Consider the following 17,567-nt stretch of genomic DNA (forward strand, 5'->3'; position numbering starts at 1 on the left):
CAGAACGTCCTGAGGCCTCCCAGATTCTAAAATTGAATTATTCGAAGCTGAAATTGCATAAGGTTGATTCAAGACGTTGAGTGCTCCAGAACCTTCTTCAGGTAAAACGTTAGAAAAATCAGAGGGAAGGACAGGGAAAAAAGGCTGACAGTGTTTCAGGTCAATTTGCTAATCGTGATTTACTGAAAAGCCATGCGTGGCTGGCCCGTACTACACCTTGGACTTTAAAGCGCAGGCGCAATTGACAACCAAGTTACTAACCCCGTGTCAAGCAAGCCGCATGTTGGCTTAGCGTTCGTGCTGAATCCGGCTTATTGTCTACAAAGAAGAGCCGGGGGCCTCGCCTGCTCCCTTCGGGGCGCCCGCCCGCGATTATTCAGCCAAGGCCGCTCCGCAAATGACCGAGCGCCGAGGTTCCCGCGAGCTTCCGCCTTCCATTCCAACGGAGCGCGGGGTCTCCGGGAGGCAACGGCACCTGCGTGCTCGGCTCTTCTGTTCACCCTGGAGGTCGCGACCGGTGGGTTGCGCGGCGCTCTGCACGCGAAGCTCCCGGCTGTTGTCCAAGCACGAACAAGAGCCCTTTTCTCGCCCGCTGCCCCTCCCCCGTTCCGAAGGGGGCGCCCCCTCCCGCCTCGCGCAGCCAGAGACCCGTCGCGAGCCTCCCGCCCGGGACCAAGGCAGCCCAGGGAGAGCGGCGCGCGCGCGCGGCGGCTACTCTTCCCATCTTTCCCCGCGCGCGCCCCCTCCCCACTGGCTGAGGACAGAGGGCCAGGCCTGGTCACCTGGGTGGGCGGCCGGGGAAGGGGGGCGCGGGGCGGGCGGGGCCGGCCTGGCCCTCGAACGGTCCGTCAGGGGCGAAGGAGGCGGCGGCGGCGAGCGGTAAGGGAAGTGCCCTCTGCCTTCCTCGGAGACCCGGCCATCAGGTCCCCCCCATCCCCGGCGTCCATGCTTCCTTCCCCTAACAGCTGGATTGGCGGACGTCCAGCCTCCCCTGGCGAATGGCTGCCTGCCACCGGCCGCCGAGCCAAAGGGAAGTCATTGCCGCTCCCCTGCCGCCCACGCGGGAGCCTGTGTTGGCGGGGGCGGGCCTGCCCGTCAAGAGGCGACCGCGGCGGTGGCGCTGCAAACCTGTCCCCTGCCCGGGCGAGAGCTAGCAGGGCAGTGGCGCGGATGGCGGCGGGAAGCTTGGGCTGCCCGCCGAAGGGGCGTTCGGTCCGCGGCGGCCGCCGGCTGCTCGGGGCGCGGCGGGAGCCGCTGCCGAGCAACGGCAGTCCGGTGGGGCGGGCTCGGACGGCCTCTCCCCGCGGGCTGGCTGGCGCCAGTGGCCTCTTCTCGGGAGCAGCAGGCCTGCAGCGTCCGCGGAGCGAGGGGGCCTGGCGCCGCGGGTGCATCTCCCGCTGCGAGCCGGGCCGGGCACGTGCGTGGGAAGAGGTTGCCGATCCAGCGCCGCGGGAGCGCCTCGGCCGCTTCGGCTCCTCGGTCTGCGCGGCTTTGAGGTTCGCTGCTGGGCCGCCGACGGTGGTGCGTCAGAGGCGAGCGGGAGAGAGGCGGGCCGGGAACGGGCGGCCAGAAGCGGCACCAAGTGCACCAGGGGCGTTTGCTGCGTTGCGGTTGCGGCGGCCGCGAGGAACGGAGGGCTTCGCGGAGCTTCAATTTCCCGGGCGTCGGAGGGAAGAAGCAAGTTCTAGAGGAGCTTGTCTGTATTGTCAGCGCGGGGGATGGCATTGCCCCGTCGCAGCCCGCTAGAAAAAAAGGTTACCTCTCCGTTAGAAACACACCTGCAGGTGTGAATGTGATTTGCTGCGCGAAGCTCAGCGTCCGGAGCTCTTTGAATGGCGCCTCGCTAAAGGCCTGGTGGTAAATTGAGAGTCGTGGAAAGGGGCTTCGAAGAGGTTGAGAGGTAGAAAGGTTTTTTTCTCCTGAATATAGACATTTTTTTTAACATTCAGAACAATCTAATAAAAAATAAGAAAATAAACATTTTTAGGTGCACAACATGTTTCACCTCTATTGTTCTCCAGTGATGACAATATGCATGAAGTGTTAAATGTGACATGAACTCAGAAGAAACATGAGCAAACAGTAATAACAAAGCAGTTCTGCTGGAACTCTAGATGAGAGCTTAATCTCCTTCAAATCATATTGTGCAAAGGGCTGTTCTTTAAATTTAACACAAGACCTAAGGCAGAAAAGCTGCAGATCAATGAAATTCCGATAACTAAATGAAGTGGTTAAAGGCTTAGAAATAAATACGTTGGTATCATGTACGTCTCTATGGCTTTCTGATAGTTAAAGGGCAAAAGGAACAGGATTCTGTGGGAAGGACTGAAAGTGTCTTCCTGATTCTCAGCTGATTCAGTTTCTGATGTTCCAGCATGAAATAAACTTGAGTCATTCTTAGCTTAACCTACTGACAGTGTTATTACAAAAAGATGGAGATGGTCTTCTGTATACTTTACAGAGTTTCTTAAAGGATGGGAAGGATATAAATTGAATAGAATGGACAGGTTGGACAATCCAGATGTTGGCAAAGGCTGGTTTTAAAAAGAGATTTGATAAATTCATCAAGGACAGGTCTAGCAAGGGCTAAGAGTCAGGCAGTGTTTGAGCTTAATATGGCACATTATTTTTATTATGGTTGGCAGTGGGGAGCAGCAAGTCTCTAAAACACTCATCACAGTTGAAAGAGGGCAGAGGAGGGAGTGTCTCCATCTCCATTGGGTTAGGAGGCATCCAGTAGCAGCTTGAACCACACCATGCTGGAACTTGGCCTGATCCTGCTCAAGGGGGTGAGGGTGGGAGAAGATGAAGCTGAGCAGCAGGAAGAGAGTGTGTTTCTTCTGCAGAGGAAAGTACTAGCAAGTTAGCAGCGGGATAGAGAAATGAAGGTAGGTGGCAGTGAGAGGCCTGTGCTTTGCATTAAAGTGAGCTTGGTTTTTTTGAGGTGGAAAAGATATTGTGAGAGGAGGCCCTGCAGGTATCATGCAAAAAATGTGGTAATTTCTGTGTTAGCTACTTAGTTATTGGGAGCAGAAAACATAGAAACGTCAGTAATAATAATTAAATAACTTTATTTATTAGCCTCAAGCTATAATATAGAGGTATGAATTCCTTGGATGTTGGATAGTTCAGTTCTTACAAAGGCAAGAAGACGTTTTGTTTCACATTCAGGTGTCAGGAATTGTTTTATTTATTCTAAAACATTTTCTACCAGTTAGAAAAGATATAAAAGATACAAAAAGGTAGGGCAAAGGTACATTTCAGAGTAGCAAGAATGTAGTACAAAAAGTGTAGAATTCCAGTGAAAGGATTATAAAATGAGCATTTGGGCGTATTTATGCTTTTTGGAGGAAAGAGATAGGAAGAAGGTCACTGCACAGTTTAACTCTCCCTAAACTTATAGGAGCGAAATGCTATGAAACTCTGGGAAGTTTCCATTTCTGTTCCAGATCTTTCTGTCTGACCATTGTTCAAAGAAAACAGTGACTAAAGAGAAATACAACATGGGCTGGTGGCAAAGTGGGGCAGTGACATCTGGGTGCTCTGTGAAATTACAATAATGAGCCTTTGCCAGGTTGTGCTAGAAGGCTCATTTGGAAGCATCAGAAGAGAAATGTATAGCTGAACCTTAAAAATGGACTTCTAAAGGTTTGTTTAAAACAACCTGTAAGATTGGCAAGAGTAAACCTATACCAGGTTGAGTTTCCTTCTAGAAAAGCAAAGTGTGTGTGTCTCTGTGTGTGTATATATAAAATCAAAAATCATTGAATGTAGGGATTGGAAGGGATCCTGGAGATCATCTAGTCCACCCCCCTGCCCAGTGCAGAAATGAACAATCCTGGTGTTCAGGAAGAAGGGATGAGAACATCTGGAGAATGCCAGGAAGTTTGAGACATGCCTGGCAAAGAAAACTGAACATTGCATAAAGGAGATAACTGATGGCAAGTAACCAAGAGAGATGGTCAGGTCTCAGGCATGCAGGGACTAGGAACCTTGAGAACTAGCGGTGGAGCCAGGTGGAGAAGGCTCTCAGCTCAGGAATATTTTAAAGTACCAGAATGTATCTCTTCTATACACCAAACCTACTCCACAGTATCCAGTGCCAGGTTTTCTTAATAATCTAACAGAGTGGTGTGTGGTTTTGTTGTCCAAAATATTATACAAGAGGTGGAAGCACTGGAATGCCTCATCCCAAGAACAAGGCAGGTCTCTAAACCAGTGCATCTGTGTCAGAGTCTGAAATGCACAGAAACAAGTAATTGTGCTGATATAAGGGATGCTTTCCCAAGGTGCTGCAAACCATCTGTAGAACTACAGAAAATAGGAAAGGAAACCTTGGCAGGGGTGTTTGCATGTGAACAAAATGGTGAAAACCTATTTAAGCAACTGCCTGTGCAATGCCTTCTAAATCCCAAAGGTGGTTACTTTGGTGGTTACAAAGATGCTTTCACATTGAGCTGGACTCTTGATGACTGCGTGGGCACAGAGGTGTGTAGGAATATTGAAATGGTTTGACACTGCCTTCTTCCGGGGTTTTCTTTAATTTGTAGAATCTTTAATTTCTGGAATTTGCTGGTGGACTTCCATCCAAGTACTAATCAGGCCCAACTCTGCTTAACTATAGAATGCAAACAAGGTTAGCCAGGTGCAAAAACACCTCTGCATATATTGACCAGCTCAACCATGAACAATAACTATTTCATCCTGGTTGAAACTGGTATTAACTCATAAAGATTCTATTGGTTGAGCCTTAGGACTGAAAGGGAAGGAATCTCAAAGGGAAAGGGTGGACGTCTTTTAAACATTCTCATACCACAAGACTGAACAGCAAGAGTCATCTGGAAATTGCACAGTGGACTTATGAAGCTGATCATTGTCTGAAAGGTGAAAGGTCCCCTGTGCCAGCACCGAGTCATGTCTGACCCTTTGGAGGGACGCCACTTTCACGACATTTTCTTGGCAAGACTCTAGTGGCGTGGTTTGCCATTGCTTTCCCCAGTCACCTTCCCCAGCAAGCTGGGTACGCATCAGCTGATCATTGTCTAGGCAGGATTTAATGTAATTATGTAAGCCTAACGTGAAACCTTCAAAGAAAACAAAAACTGTTTTGCTGCGTGATCCTTCAGAAAGGTGGTCTTGGCAGAGGCTGGGAATGAGCTGTGTTGGAACCAAAAGGGAGAGCAGACCCAGCACGTTTGGATAAGGAAACACTGAGCTATATCTGGGGCCATTCATGAGTCACCAGCTCTCTTCCAGAAGCTTAGAAATCTTATTTCCTGCAGGAGACTCAAACATAATGAAAGGGGAGGCCTCTTTTAGTGGGGAAATATTTGATAGATTGTCAACTGGAGGAACACAATTCTGAAGAGCGAAGTCTAGAACAAAAGCCTGAGTAGCTGCCGTTTAGAATTGAGTTGTGTAAGAACTACACAGATACTTCACTGTCTGCTTGGCAACTTTTGTGATGTTTGCTGCTAGTAATTTTATAAAGGTATATTCTAGCCAAATTTATTTCAACTGTTAAAAACAAATTTGCAGATATATTTTATACAGTTCTTGGTGGCATATCTTGCATTTCTAAATCCCAAGTCAATTTCCTCAGGTCCTATTCAAATTAGGTGTGGCTGAACTTGGAGCAGGGGCAGGATTATCTGAGTCTGGAGGTTTAGCTCTTTTTTTCTTTTTTTTTTTGAGCCATGAGAGCTTACAGAATGATACCTGCTTGGTGGATGTGGCAAAAGATATGTTCAGCCAGAATGAAGCAAGGGCCTGACGTCTGGCCAGCTAGCAGGAAAGGGAAGCTTTGGGGTCCAAGAGTAGGAGTTGGCGGCCTGTGTCCGGCCTTGAGTTGAGCTTGTTACCTGTGTGGTCTCAGTTTCCAAGCCAAAAGCCAGAGCTGCAAGTAGAGATTGGGAGGAGGGGGGAGGAAGAGAGTTAGTGGGAATTGCAGTAGGCTGGGGAGTGGCCTCCTCTAAAGGAGGGTCTTGTGCCGCCCTTTATGTTTCCTAACCTGGCAGTTGGGGGGCTGCTGCGTTACTCAAGGGGGGGGGCTGGGGATAAAAGGGTGAGGAAATAAGTGCAGCTTCCTAGGGAGCAGGCAGCACTTGCTCATCCCACAGTCTTGGTGGGGAGCCTTTGTTTGCGTTCCTTGCACAGAAGACTGAGAGAATCCCTGTTCTGCTGAGATGTTTCTGTCCTACTCTCTAACAGCATGGCCTGTCCTGTTACTAGAATCTCTGCTCATTTTGTAAAATCAAGGAGGAATTCAAAGAAAATCCAGGAAGGAATTGGGCAGTATTGGCCCTAGAGAGTTCTGCTGTGGCTTGAAGCAAGAACTGAAGTGCATTCTTGAAGGGCCGGTGATTTGTGATGTTGTCTTGAACCTTGATCTGGAGGAGGTACAACTTCAGAAAACACTTGCATGGTCAGACAACCAACCAAGATGCTGACTGACCCACCTTTTTTTCCCTGCTTCTCTTCTAGGAGGTGACTTTGGATGGTTCCAGCTGGAGGACTTGGTCTATAGCTAGGTCTTACCTCCCCACCCCACCCCACCCCACCCCACCTCCTCTCCTCCCCTCCCCTCCCCTCCCCCTCTTAAGGGTCCCCCTCCTGCACTCACTAATGACTGCGTGGATCGTCCTCCCCATCAGCCTCTCTGCCTTCTCAATCACTGGAATATGGATTGTGTAAGAGCTGTTGTGATTTGTGGCTGGGTCACGCATGAAAGGTGGAGCTTGCATGCTTTGTTTCCTCCTGCAGAAAAGCACAAGGTTCTTCTGCTACTCCCTGGGCTCCAAACGTTGCTCTAGAGTTGTGTCAGCAGTTCTCTTGGGCAACCTGCTGGCAGAGTTACTTGCCCAAGGGTTACTTAGCAAATGTGTTGCCTAGTCAAGGCCTGAATGTTCTGTAATTCAAGAAGGAACATGGTCACTCTGTAGCTTTCTGCATTTTCTGCTTCCATTCAAAATGCAGAAAGCTACAAGACCACAAGGGGCCTAAAGCCGGGTCACTGGAGCTCATGTCCATGTCCCCCCTGGAAAGGGCAGTTTATGGCTACTTCCTCCTCCTGCCCCAGCACACCTCAGGGCCTGGGTTGATGCGAGCCGCTGCTTCCATGGTTTTCGTGGGCCAGCAGCAAGGAGCCCTTGATCTTTCACTGCCAGGTTGGGTCTAATGTGGCTCACCTGGCCACATCACAGCTACATTTATCGGGATGCTCTTGGGAGGATATGAATACATAACCCTTACTAGCTGTCCAGCTCCAGGTCCTGTATGTACAGGGCAGGCTGATCACAAAGCTGGTGCTGCTTAGGACAGCCTGTTGCCAAACTGCAGATTTAATCTTGGCAGTTGCTGCTCCTCAGGACGGGTATGTCTAAGCCATGAGGTTCCTTCCTTGCAGCACAAGCAGAGTGAGGGGCAGAGGAATAGCAGCACATTTGCAGTGACCAGTGGGCAGCTGCACAATGGCCCCTTGTCTTTTTTCCACAAAGTGCCTGAGATCAGTTGTGTCCTTGCCTTACCCAGCTGCTGCTGATGAGAGGATCTTTCCATCCAGCCTCAGGAAGGCGACGAGGGGAAGACCCTTTGCAGACCGCACTGAGGTGCTTCCTCTGCCAGAGCTTGCAAAGGAGGCCTTGCGATGTGCTGTGGAGATGCCCCACCACTCAGGAGAATAGGGGGTTCTGTTTATTACAACTATTTCTCAATTGCCTTCTTGTTCCTCCAAAGCAAGGTACCGTTTAGCATCACACAGAGCAAAATTACATTTGAATGAGAAGTTCTGGCCCCAAAGCAAAGTGTTTTGCAGCACATCACACCAGTCTTTTTCCGGCCTGGCCTTTGGAGCGGGAAGGCGTTGTGGATTTCAGCTCAGGAGAAAGGCCTGTTGTGGCCATCAGCCAGCCCTTGTCTCTGGTCAGGCTCTCTGTCCAAAAGGTTTTCCAGGGGGAAATGCCCCCTCCCCTTGTGGAGGCAGGTGAGGCTTCCTGGGAAACCACAGCTTTAAACAGCCCAGGTGGGATTATTGTTTTTTAGTGGACTTTTGCATTTTGTTTATTGGTTGTGTTGTTTGGTTGTTTTTAATTATGTGAGCCACCCAGGGTCACAAATGTGAGATTGTCACCTATACAAATGGAACAAACGAACAAACGGGGGTTCAGGGGAAATACCTAAAAATCCAGTGCTTACCCCAGTACCTGGGTTTCCAAAGGGAGATACAGGGCACCCCCCAAAAAACATCCTCTGATCGTTCCAAAGTTTACTATCGGTTTTGTATTTCTACTGCATCTGGGCATCGTATCCCTGTAGCTTTGGCAGGTGATTTTATCATTGGTGGTTGGTGTTACTTTGAAAACCAACTAGATTTTTAGGTGGTCACCCTAACTTTGAGCACAAAGTATCTCGTGTTTGTATCTCGTGTTCAAATAAAGGAATATGGGTCTTAATCATTTACCAATTTTCAGGCATCCATGGAGGAATGTGGAAAGTAGTCTATACACAGATCAGCTGATTTTTGATGATTTGTGAACAAAGCAAAACATGGAGGTTTGGGCTGTTTCGTTCTGGGCAGAATGAAATACGGTCATGCCAGACAGAGGTGTTTTGGGTGCTCCTTTCTGTATTAGCTATTGAGGCTAGAAGGTGTCTATTGGCTTCTGTCCAGTGGCCCTTTACATTTTTGCAGCCTTAGAGGCTTGGCCAAAACACCCGAAATTTTGCTTTTTATTTCTGTTGAAACATGGAACAATCCAAATGTTATGGGTTTTGATTGTGCTGAATTGCATCCAGTCCAAAATGAGTTGGCAGAACTTCCAGGATGCAGAGATTCCTTCTGAGTCTGAAGGAAAGCACATTTTCTATTTCATTCACACCTCTAACTGAAAAGAATAGGGCCTTCTCCTAGTGAGAAATGGACAATCGCATTTAAGTGTGTTGTTTCCCCCATGTTCTCTGGTCAATTGGTTAAGCTGAACTGGGAGTATCCCACCTGTGCCCTTCAGGTGTAGACAGAATCCCATTTCCCAGATACTGTATTGTAATGATATCATCACCATCATTTTTAAGGACATTTCTTTTCACATTAAAAAGAAAGCTTTGCATATTTAGATTTTATTTTTTACATCTTTTTAGGCTATATTTACTTCTTCCAAAGAACATTCTTGCATCTGGCCATGCTCTAAGACCTAAAATACATAGTACTGGATTGGGAAATGTCTGTTTAGAAAAAACCTAAGTAATTTTGTTACTCTTTTTAAGTATTATTTGAAGGGACATATTTATTAGCCATAATTATTACTCTGTCAGTAGTACTTACACAGTCTGATATTTCGTTCTACCTCCTCTCTCTCTCTCTATCCCCCAGAATGAACTGAGTTTTAAAGTTTCAGCTCTCCTAAATTCATAGGTAAAAGCCCATTTTAAGCACTGTTACTGATGCCATTAGTGAAGAAGTATTTTTAAAAAGGCATGTATGTGAAATTTGAACACAAAACATTTTCTGGAGCATAAAGCTCTTGTTAGTGGCTCTTTGTAAATTAATTGCAATCATATATGAAATAAATGTATACTTTTACACTGATGCCTCCTTGGGAAAAACATTGTAAAAGCACCCTTACCTCTTTTTCTTTTAAGTCACAATTAAAACATTTACCCAGGATGTCAGGAACTGGAACCCTGAGGTTCTTACTACACCAGTTGCCAAAATACAAATAGCAAGAAATAACTTCTATTTAAAAAATGATGCTCAACTTCTGGGGAGTAAAGTCACATATCATGCAATAAGTGGTTTGCCATTGCTGTCTTGGACAGCCTTGATAGCCCATGACACAAAATACTAACTAGGGCTAACTGCCTAGTTTTCTATAGTAGGTCAGCCAAGATCAGCTAGGTGAGGCAGAAGGTAACTTCCATTTCCATTTTCTTGGCATTAAATTATTTCTAAGCTGGACCAAAGAGTTTGCACGGATGTGGTTGAATCATATGGAAAACATAACCTAGGTAGAATAAAATAGTGCAAAAGTTTGATGTTGGTCTGCCATTAAAGGGTCTGTCGTGGGTTTGGGTGCTCCATAGCTCTATACATGGGGGACGAAATCCAGAATTGGTGAAACAAAATTATGCAAGACCAGGAGAAAACTTGGGGAGTGTTTTGTGGTGATTATAGCAACAGGTTTTTAAGCATTTCCTCTGAATCCCAGTTTCAAACCCTGGACAAAACCCCAAAATTTTAGGGTACATCTTTGGCAGAAACCTGAATTTGGAGATTTTTATTGTTAACATGTATTCTCAAAGGACTGATCTGGCAAGCTAAACTAACAGCTGCTGAGGCTGACTGTGTGGGAAGGCAGGCAAAGGTCGTATTCTTATCTGGTCTCCTGAGGGCTGCTTTGAAAGAATTGTCCTAACTTCATTGTTATTCCCAGCTGGGCCAGTTTTCTGAGCAAACACCACAAACCAGTTGAGACTGAAGTTTCTAGAATTCTTTGGTTTGCTGGAAATTTTCTACAGATTGTTTTTCAGGGATGGAAGTTTCCAGTCTCAGGGTAGCGTGTTGTACTGGATCTTGACTATATATTGTTAGTGGGCCAGGAATTCCTGCTCTTGTCTGGAGGATACCATACTCTCTTTGAGTAAATGGGAGGTTGAAAGGCCTACGGGGAAAGATCAGTGAGCAACGCCTAGATGGGGAGGTGCATGTGAATGAGATCTTGTAAAAGACTCTTGTAAAATTGACAATAGAGCGAGACTCTCTTGGAATTTCCGGCTCTGACTTTGCTCAAGGAGGCCTCTGCCCGGAAATCTGCATTCTTGGCCTTTCAGTGGAATTTAAAGACACGGTGGGGCATTAAACCAGTTTGTTCAATTTATTTGCTATTGTTGCTTTGATTGGTTGAGAATTTTAAGCAATCAACTGGAAAGCCAAGAGAGGGATTTCCTTAAATGTTAGGGATTTATCTATTTACTTTCAGACTTACCCAGTTACTGCTGTCTTAACACCCATTTTGTTCCATTTTGCTTCTTCTAGATATGCCATGGCTGTAATGAACCACCATGTGTGCCCTGTTGAGAACTGGTGAGTTGTGCTGGGGAGCAGGAGGACATCTTGCTAGTGGGATAGCGGAGGCCGTTGCGTTTCTTTTTCCTGGAGCGTTTTATAATGCCACTTAATCTATACACATGGCTGCAGGTCGTACAACGAGTCTTGTTCTGCTGATTCTACCAAACCTGGCTACCCCAAAAGCTGCTGCACTTTGGAAGACGTCCCTTTGATCAGGTGAGGTGGAAAAAAGCTCCTGGAGGAGCTTTGCATTGCAGAGGATGAGCCAATGGCGGCTGCATTTGCTGTTCTAGACGTGGCGCTGTAGAGCAGCGCTAGGCAGTTCCCAAGTTGGGCGGCTTCAAAGCAAGTGGGTAGGATGACTCGCTGGTTTTCCCTCCTGTGCTAATCCCCTTCCCCTCCCCTCTAGTAAATGTGGCACTTACCCTCCTGAGAGCTGCCTCTTCAGCCTTATTGGGAACATTGGGGCTTTCTGGGGTAAGTATTTGCTTCCCTCTCTTTTCCCCAACTTCATAGCCATGTCGAGAAGCTGGCGGCAGGGTGCCAGCCCCAGGTTTGGCCACCTGGACTCAATGGCCAGCTGCCTGAGACATGATCCCAGGCAGCGGGACTTTTCAGAGCAGGTGCTTGGATTTCAAGATCAGTCCTCCTTTTAAAAAAGGAAGTAACCAAAAGCAGCAGAGAGAGAGGCTGGATAATAACATGCAGAATTAATTCTTGCACAGTGTATCAGTTTTTCATTTAATATACAGGAAGCTTCTGATCTCCTAAGTATCTAAACAGGTCTTGGTATCCTTCAAGCTAAAACTTTAAAATTCAACATCCCTATAATCCAAATTCCCTTTGAATGTGCCATGTGGAAGAAAGCCAGGATAGAAATATTTTTAATAAATTTATTAATAAAAATTAATAAATTTTAATAAAGTGAAATAGTCTATAGAAAGAGACAGTGCATTCTTTGCTCCAGAACTTATGCTAACTGAGCTTCTTTGCAAAGTTTGGATCTTCACATCATGGAAAAAGGACACCTGGGAGCAAGGCTTGCCTCCCTCCATGCCACTCGGGAACTCTGCCTGGCATTTGGGGTTCCAGCAGGTATTGCTCATGTACTTCAGAGGATAATAGATCCACGTGAAAGAAAGGTCGGAAGGGGTCAAAGTCCATCCCCCTGCCCAGTGCAGGAAGCCACCACCAGGGCACCAGGACAGATGGCCATCCAGCCTCTGCTTAACAGCTCAGGTACAGGAATGTCCACCACCTCCCTTGGCAGCCTGTTCCATTGCTGAACCACATAATGCTCCCTCCCTGTTTTCCCCACAACAACTCTAGGGGCAGCTTGGATTGAGAGAGAGAGCAACTGGTCCAAAGTCACCCAGTGAGCACCCGTGGCTGAACTGGGCCTTGGTCTCCCCAGTGCCAGTCCAGCAGCTTAACTGCTGCACCAGATGGAAGGTCTCCTGGTGGGGATCCTCCTGAGCTTCATATGGTCCTTGAATGCGTTTGTTCTGTCTTCCTAACTTCGTGTTGTCTGTTCATTTGTTGATCAGGATGCCCCTCCAGCTGGATGTGAAGTCATTCACATCCAGCTTCATTGTGATTGTTTCAGCAGCCCTTTATCTTCCTAATGGTAACATAGTTCAGCCCATGTTGTCCATCATTCCTACTAGAATTGGAGGGGAGGCTTTGCTGAAGACAAGGTACTCCATGGCCACCACGTTCACGTGGTCGTCTAAACTGGTGTATTGGAAGAGAAGACGGAGTTGACTTGGCATAGTTCCTTCTTGAGAAATCCATGCTGGCTCTTGCCAAGCAAGATATTCTTGAAAGGCTCACAAACCAGTTGTTTTTGGTTCCAGAAATCTGCCAGAGAGCAGCATCAAGCAGAATGGCCCACGGTGGCCAGGGACTGCTGTCCCCACTTTCTGGAGATAGGAATGCTCTCTCTTCTCCGGTCTTCTGGGTCTCTGAAATGATATCCATGAGCTTCGTCAAGACTCCCACATAGTCCATCCTGTCCCTCCTTCTTGACCACCTCTTTGCTTAACTTGAGTTGCCGCTCCCTCCATTTGTCAGTTCTGCTTAGGTCTGTTTGAACAAGACCAGAGCAAAGCAGGAATTGAGATGCTCTGCCCAGTTTCTGTTACCCATTAATTGTCCCTATCCTCCTAGCTCAGGTTCATGGCTTTTATCACTGACCAGCGTGGTCCCCAGCCCCCTTCTCATTGCTTCTAAAGTTCCTCTAAAAGCCTGAGTCCCCTTCGTACCTTAGCTTGGCTGAATATCTCCAGATGGGAGTTGTGAGGATCGTGGTCTTGGAAATCTTAACTTCAGTAACTCTCAATACAAGCCATTTTGGATATATGAAAATTCTTTTATTAAGATAAGCACCAGTCTCTTTCAAAGTCACAAGTGAGGATCTTTCTTCCCAACCCTGCCTTAAGTCCATCCAAGTTCCCCCTTGTTGCACCCTTCCTGTGATCTTTACAGTCCTGCTAGTTTCCTTTTAGTTTTACACCTCTGGCTTCTTCCTTTGAATGCAAGTCTCTTCTCTTGCTCCCTAAGCAACCTATTTACACAAGCAGCCTAACTGCCCTGCTCTGTTCTAACATGAACCCCCCTCCCCTTCCCTCTCTCTAACTAAATCATGTTCAGGAAATGAATCCAGTTGCCATTAACTGTTGCCTCCGGATTCCATCCTGACAGGAGTTATTTGCTGGTATTCTTCCTTGATTACACCCACCTTCCATTTCCTTTACGTATTGCTGCCAGCTCGTAGCACAAACACCCCCTTTGTGCATCCACATGGTTTTCTAAGCTCTCCCCCCCCCATTTTTCTTTTTACTGGAATGTTGTGCTTATTGAAATTCATGGTCATAAAACCTAGAGTATCATGGTTTTGACAACATGCCAAGTCTTAGTTTGTCTTGATAAACCAGCCAGCTGGGTTCACACAACATATAAGGCTCAACATGGTTTACTTAGTTTTGACTGTCCCATGTGGTGCATGTGCCTGTGGGCTCTGTCCCGTGAAGGTCCCTCCCTGAGGCTTGGGAGCTTGTGGTCTTCTGCTTTGTATGCTGGGTTTGACATGCCACTCTCCCCCCCCCCCCCAATCTCCCTCCCAGTGGCTGTTGTCTGCTTCCTGCGCTATGGGCAGCTCCTGGAGCAGAGTCAGGCCTCCAGGGTGAACACGGCAGCCCTGGTCACAGGCTGCACCAACGCGGCTGGCCTCGTTGTGGTCGGAAACTTCCAGGTTGGTTGAGAGAAGCGGGTGGCTGAGCAGCAAGGCGGGCTGCCTCTTGGGGAGTGGTGTGGCAGCCAGCTTTTGCTTCCTAGTCCTGGGGGACCTCCAGGGCCACAACTAGGGTCTATGTCACCTGGGGCAAACATGGATTTCGCGCCCATTTTGGTGCCCCCCCCAGCACTCATTTTGGTGCCCTCCCAGTGCTCATTTTGGCGTCGCACCAGCGCAGGGCCTGGGTCACATGCCCCAGTTGTCCCCCCCCAGTTGTGACCCTGGGGACCTCCCTGGTGGTTATTTGGCCTGCACCAAGCAGAGAGAATCACATGGCAGGTTTTTTCCCATTCTTCAACAAAAACGCTTGAGTGGGTAAATTGTTCAGCAGGAATAAGGCAATGAGTGCCACGGTGATACCGCACTCGCTTTAGAAGTCAGAGCCGGTCTGGCGCACCTCACGAGGAAGGCTTTTGTAAGTGTGGAACGCGAGAGAGATGCACTCGGGAGGGGGCAGGGAATCGCCAAGCCCGAACAAATCTCTGGCCTGGCACTCAGCATTGTGAGGGCGGGAGCAGAGGCCTCCATCACCGTCCAGCCTGCTGCTGTGCTTCTCACACTGGCCTGGCTTCACGACAGCTCTCCGCCTTGCAAGGTGTTCATGCTCCTCGACAGGCAACTGCTGCTGCTTTCCAGAGGTGCGGGGTGGGGGAGAGCTGAAGCTGTGGGGAAGACAGCTTCCCACCAAGCGCACTGTGGCAGCATGTGTAGTGCACCACGGGGGTGGGAGAGGGGATCAGGGTTCTGCCTCAGCAGCTTCATGGGAGCTAGACCCACTCTGGGCGGGAAGCCCCCGCTGTAGCCACAGGGGGAGAGCCCTTTGCTTAGCCAACCAGTTTGGTGCTGAGGCCTATCCTGCTCGCGAGACCCAGAGGAACCACCCTGTCTGGGCTTCCCACTGCCTGCAGGTAGATTACGCCAAGTCTCTTCACTACCTTGGGGCTGGAGTTGCCTTCCTGGCTGGCCTGCTTTTCGTCTGTCTCCAGTGCTTCCTCTCCTATCGCATTGCCCTCTCTGCCATGGACCTCTGGGTGGCGCACCTGCGAGTTTTCCTTGCTACTCTGGCCTTCACCTCCCTTGTCTTCAGTATCCTTTTCTGGCAACCTGCTGGTTGGGGAGAGGCCATGACGGGCAAGGGGCCTTGGAGAGGGCTCTCCTGTCTCCCAGCACTTGTGTGTTGGCTGAGGGTCTCCCTGTGGCTGAGAATCCCCTTGTCCTGTTTCTCTTCCAACTGACGCCCTGCATCTGCCCACCTCTGCAGTTCCTGTGCTTTCTCAGAAGCTTGTGGGCACAGATCTCCCCCACGTAGAAGAACCGTGTCCTGCAAGATGTCTGGCCAAGCCCAGATTTCAGTCCAATGTGAGCGGGAGAGGAGCCTTTACTGCTCTCTGAGCCAGCCTGGGAACAGCACTGCCACCAGCTTCCCTACCTGGGCACCAGGCATCCCCTGGGTGAGGGTGTCTTCTTCCCTGACCTTCCCTTGACTCTGCTACAGGTGGCATCTTCTTTATCCACGAGAGCTTCCTTCTGCAGCACCTGGCCGCCATCTGCGAATGGGTCTTTGTCATCGACATCCTTGTTTTCTATGGCACCTTCACCTACGAGTTTGGTGCTGTCTCCAATGAGACCCTGGTGGCTGCCCTGCAGCACTCCAATGGCAGAGGCTGCAAGTCGCCAGGCAGCAGCAGCACCTCCACCCACCTGAACTGCCACCCGGAGAGCATTGCCATGATATGAGGGTGGCGGGGGAGAGGGCACGCTCATCCCACCCTCTGTTGCTGCAACAGGCTCTCTTTTCCCCAGAGGGGAACAGGGTAGCAGCTCCTTGTGATTTTTATACCAAGACTGCTTTTTAAAGAATATATTGCTGCCCACTCTCCCCCAGCCAATCTGAGAAATGGTCCATTTTCTAAATGCACAATGGGAGATCTTCCAAGGATCTCTTTACCTGGCCTTTGTGTAAGGCCAGCTTGTGGCGCTTTCTCTGCCAGAGCATAATCGCTTGCCACCTCTGGCCAGTTCCTCACATATTTGGGATACCCAAGAACTGAAGCTCCTCTAGCAAAAATTGCGCCTCACTGCCACCCAATCTCCTTTCCTTTTGGGGGCAAGAGTTCCATAAGCTGCAGAGGCAAGTTTATAATGGGGAATGCCCCCTGCACTGGTGGAAATACATTCCTCCTTTTTCCAGGCCTTTTAATAAAATAAATCTGGAGTGATGTGGGATATGGAACTGGGCAAAGGGGAAAGAGAGAGCGCCTCCACCCACTAAACATTTTCCTACACTCCTAATATACAGAGTTCCTTCATCCCTTGGTAAAGTGGTTTGGTATTTTTTAGAACTTTTTTATAACTTTATCTATATAAAATATGTATAAAAAGAATTATCAGAGGAGTGGCGTACAAGGGTGTTTTGTGTTAAGGATCTCTGTTTTGCCAAGCTGGGGAGTCTTTCTCAGCTTGGCAAAGAGTCAGGTACCTCCCCAGGGCAGCAGAAGGCAAGGTGAGGTTTACCCCAAGGACCCCCTTTTGCCTCTTGAATGCAGCCATTGCACACATCAAAGCTTGGGTCAGCATCTGGGCAGCTCACAGACAGGACGTCCCACTTGTTTCCACTCATGCTTTTGCCTAGGAAAATGTCCCACCTTGGTGTCCTGGATTAACATTGGGATTCCCCCATTGCCCATATCTGCTTCAGAGTTGTGCCATAGAATAATTCCTTGTTCTGCAGTTAAGGTGTTCTAAGAGAAGCAAAACCACTGATGCTGTGATACGAGGTGGTTTCTAAAATTGATAAAAATGCTACAGCTTGCTGCTCTCTGGTCCCACCCAGAACAGCGGCATCAGGCATCTCTGGGCCACCTGGTCACGTAAGTCCACCATCCTGTTTACTTTCAGGTCAAGATAACACATCCACCATCCTCTAAAGGAGGTAACTTGAAGGACCCTGCCCATCGGTCTCCCAACAAATGTCTGGTTAAGAAGTAGCTGAATCAGCATCTCTGCAATCCAGCTTAACAGAGGGAGATCTCGGCTGGGGTTCCTCCTCATTTGGCTTGGGGAAGTGATCTTGGGCAGAGGCTGCTGGAAACCAGCACCCTTCCTGATCAGCAGGTGTGGCCTCTTCTCGCCCCACTGGACCCGTCCTATGTATTTCACACATGCAAACCAGTGCAGGCAGAGGACAGACACCCCAACCTTCTTCCTCTG

General features: G+C 48.6%; 1 protein-coding gene across 3 annotated transcripts; it reads left to right on the forward strand.

Moving 5' to 3' along the window:
- The first annotated feature begins 785 nt into the window (after positions 1-785).
- Positions 786-16,749, forward strand: TMEM150A (transmembrane protein 150A). 3 transcript variants are annotated; one of them, XM_063311586.1, is made up of 8 exons: positions 786-879; positions 6,487-6,730; positions 11,030-11,077; positions 11,192-11,278; positions 11,472-11,539; positions 14,188-14,315; positions 15,266-15,443; positions 15,853-16,749. In XM_063311586.1, exons 2-8 carry the CDS (start codon positions 6,681-6,683, stop codon positions 16,092-16,094), a joined length of 801 nt encoding a protein of 266 aa, XP_063167656.1. In that variant the 5' UTR covers positions 786-879; positions 6,487-6,680; the 3' UTR covers positions 16,095-16,749. The 3 variants fall into 3 exon arrangements, with proteins under 3 accessions (XP_063167656.1, XP_063167654.1, XP_063167655.1); XM_063311584.1 differs by having other exon boundaries at positions 792-879; positions 6,487-6,689; XM_063311585.1 differs by having other exon boundaries at positions 832-879; positions 6,484-6,689.
- Positions 16,750-17,567: the final 818 nt, after the last annotated feature.

This window comes from Candoia aspera, chromosome 9 (genome assembly GCF_035149785.1).
Source record: "Candoia aspera isolate rCanAsp1 chromosome 9, rCanAsp1.hap2, whole genome shotgun sequence".
Lineage (NCBI taxonomy): Eukaryota > Metazoa > Chordata > Lepidosauria > Squamata > Boidae > Candoia > Candoia aspera.

What these genes read in the sequence shown, in the direction of transcription:
- TMEM150A (XM_063311584.1), top strand. Translation starts at nt 6,625, where the DNA reads ATGACTGCGTGGATCGTCCTCCCCATCAGCCTCTCTGCCTTCTCAATC. An exon ending in GTGTGCCCTGTTGAGAACTG is followed by an intron (nt 11,078 to 11,191) that starts GTGAGTTGTGCT and finishes ACATGGCTGCAG; the next exon opens with GTCGTACAACGAGTCTTGTT. An exon ending in GAACATTGGGGCTTTCTGGG is followed by an intron (nt 11,540 to 14,187) that starts GTAAGTATTTGC and finishes TCTCCCTCCCAG; the next exon opens with TGGCTGTTGTCTGCTTCCTG.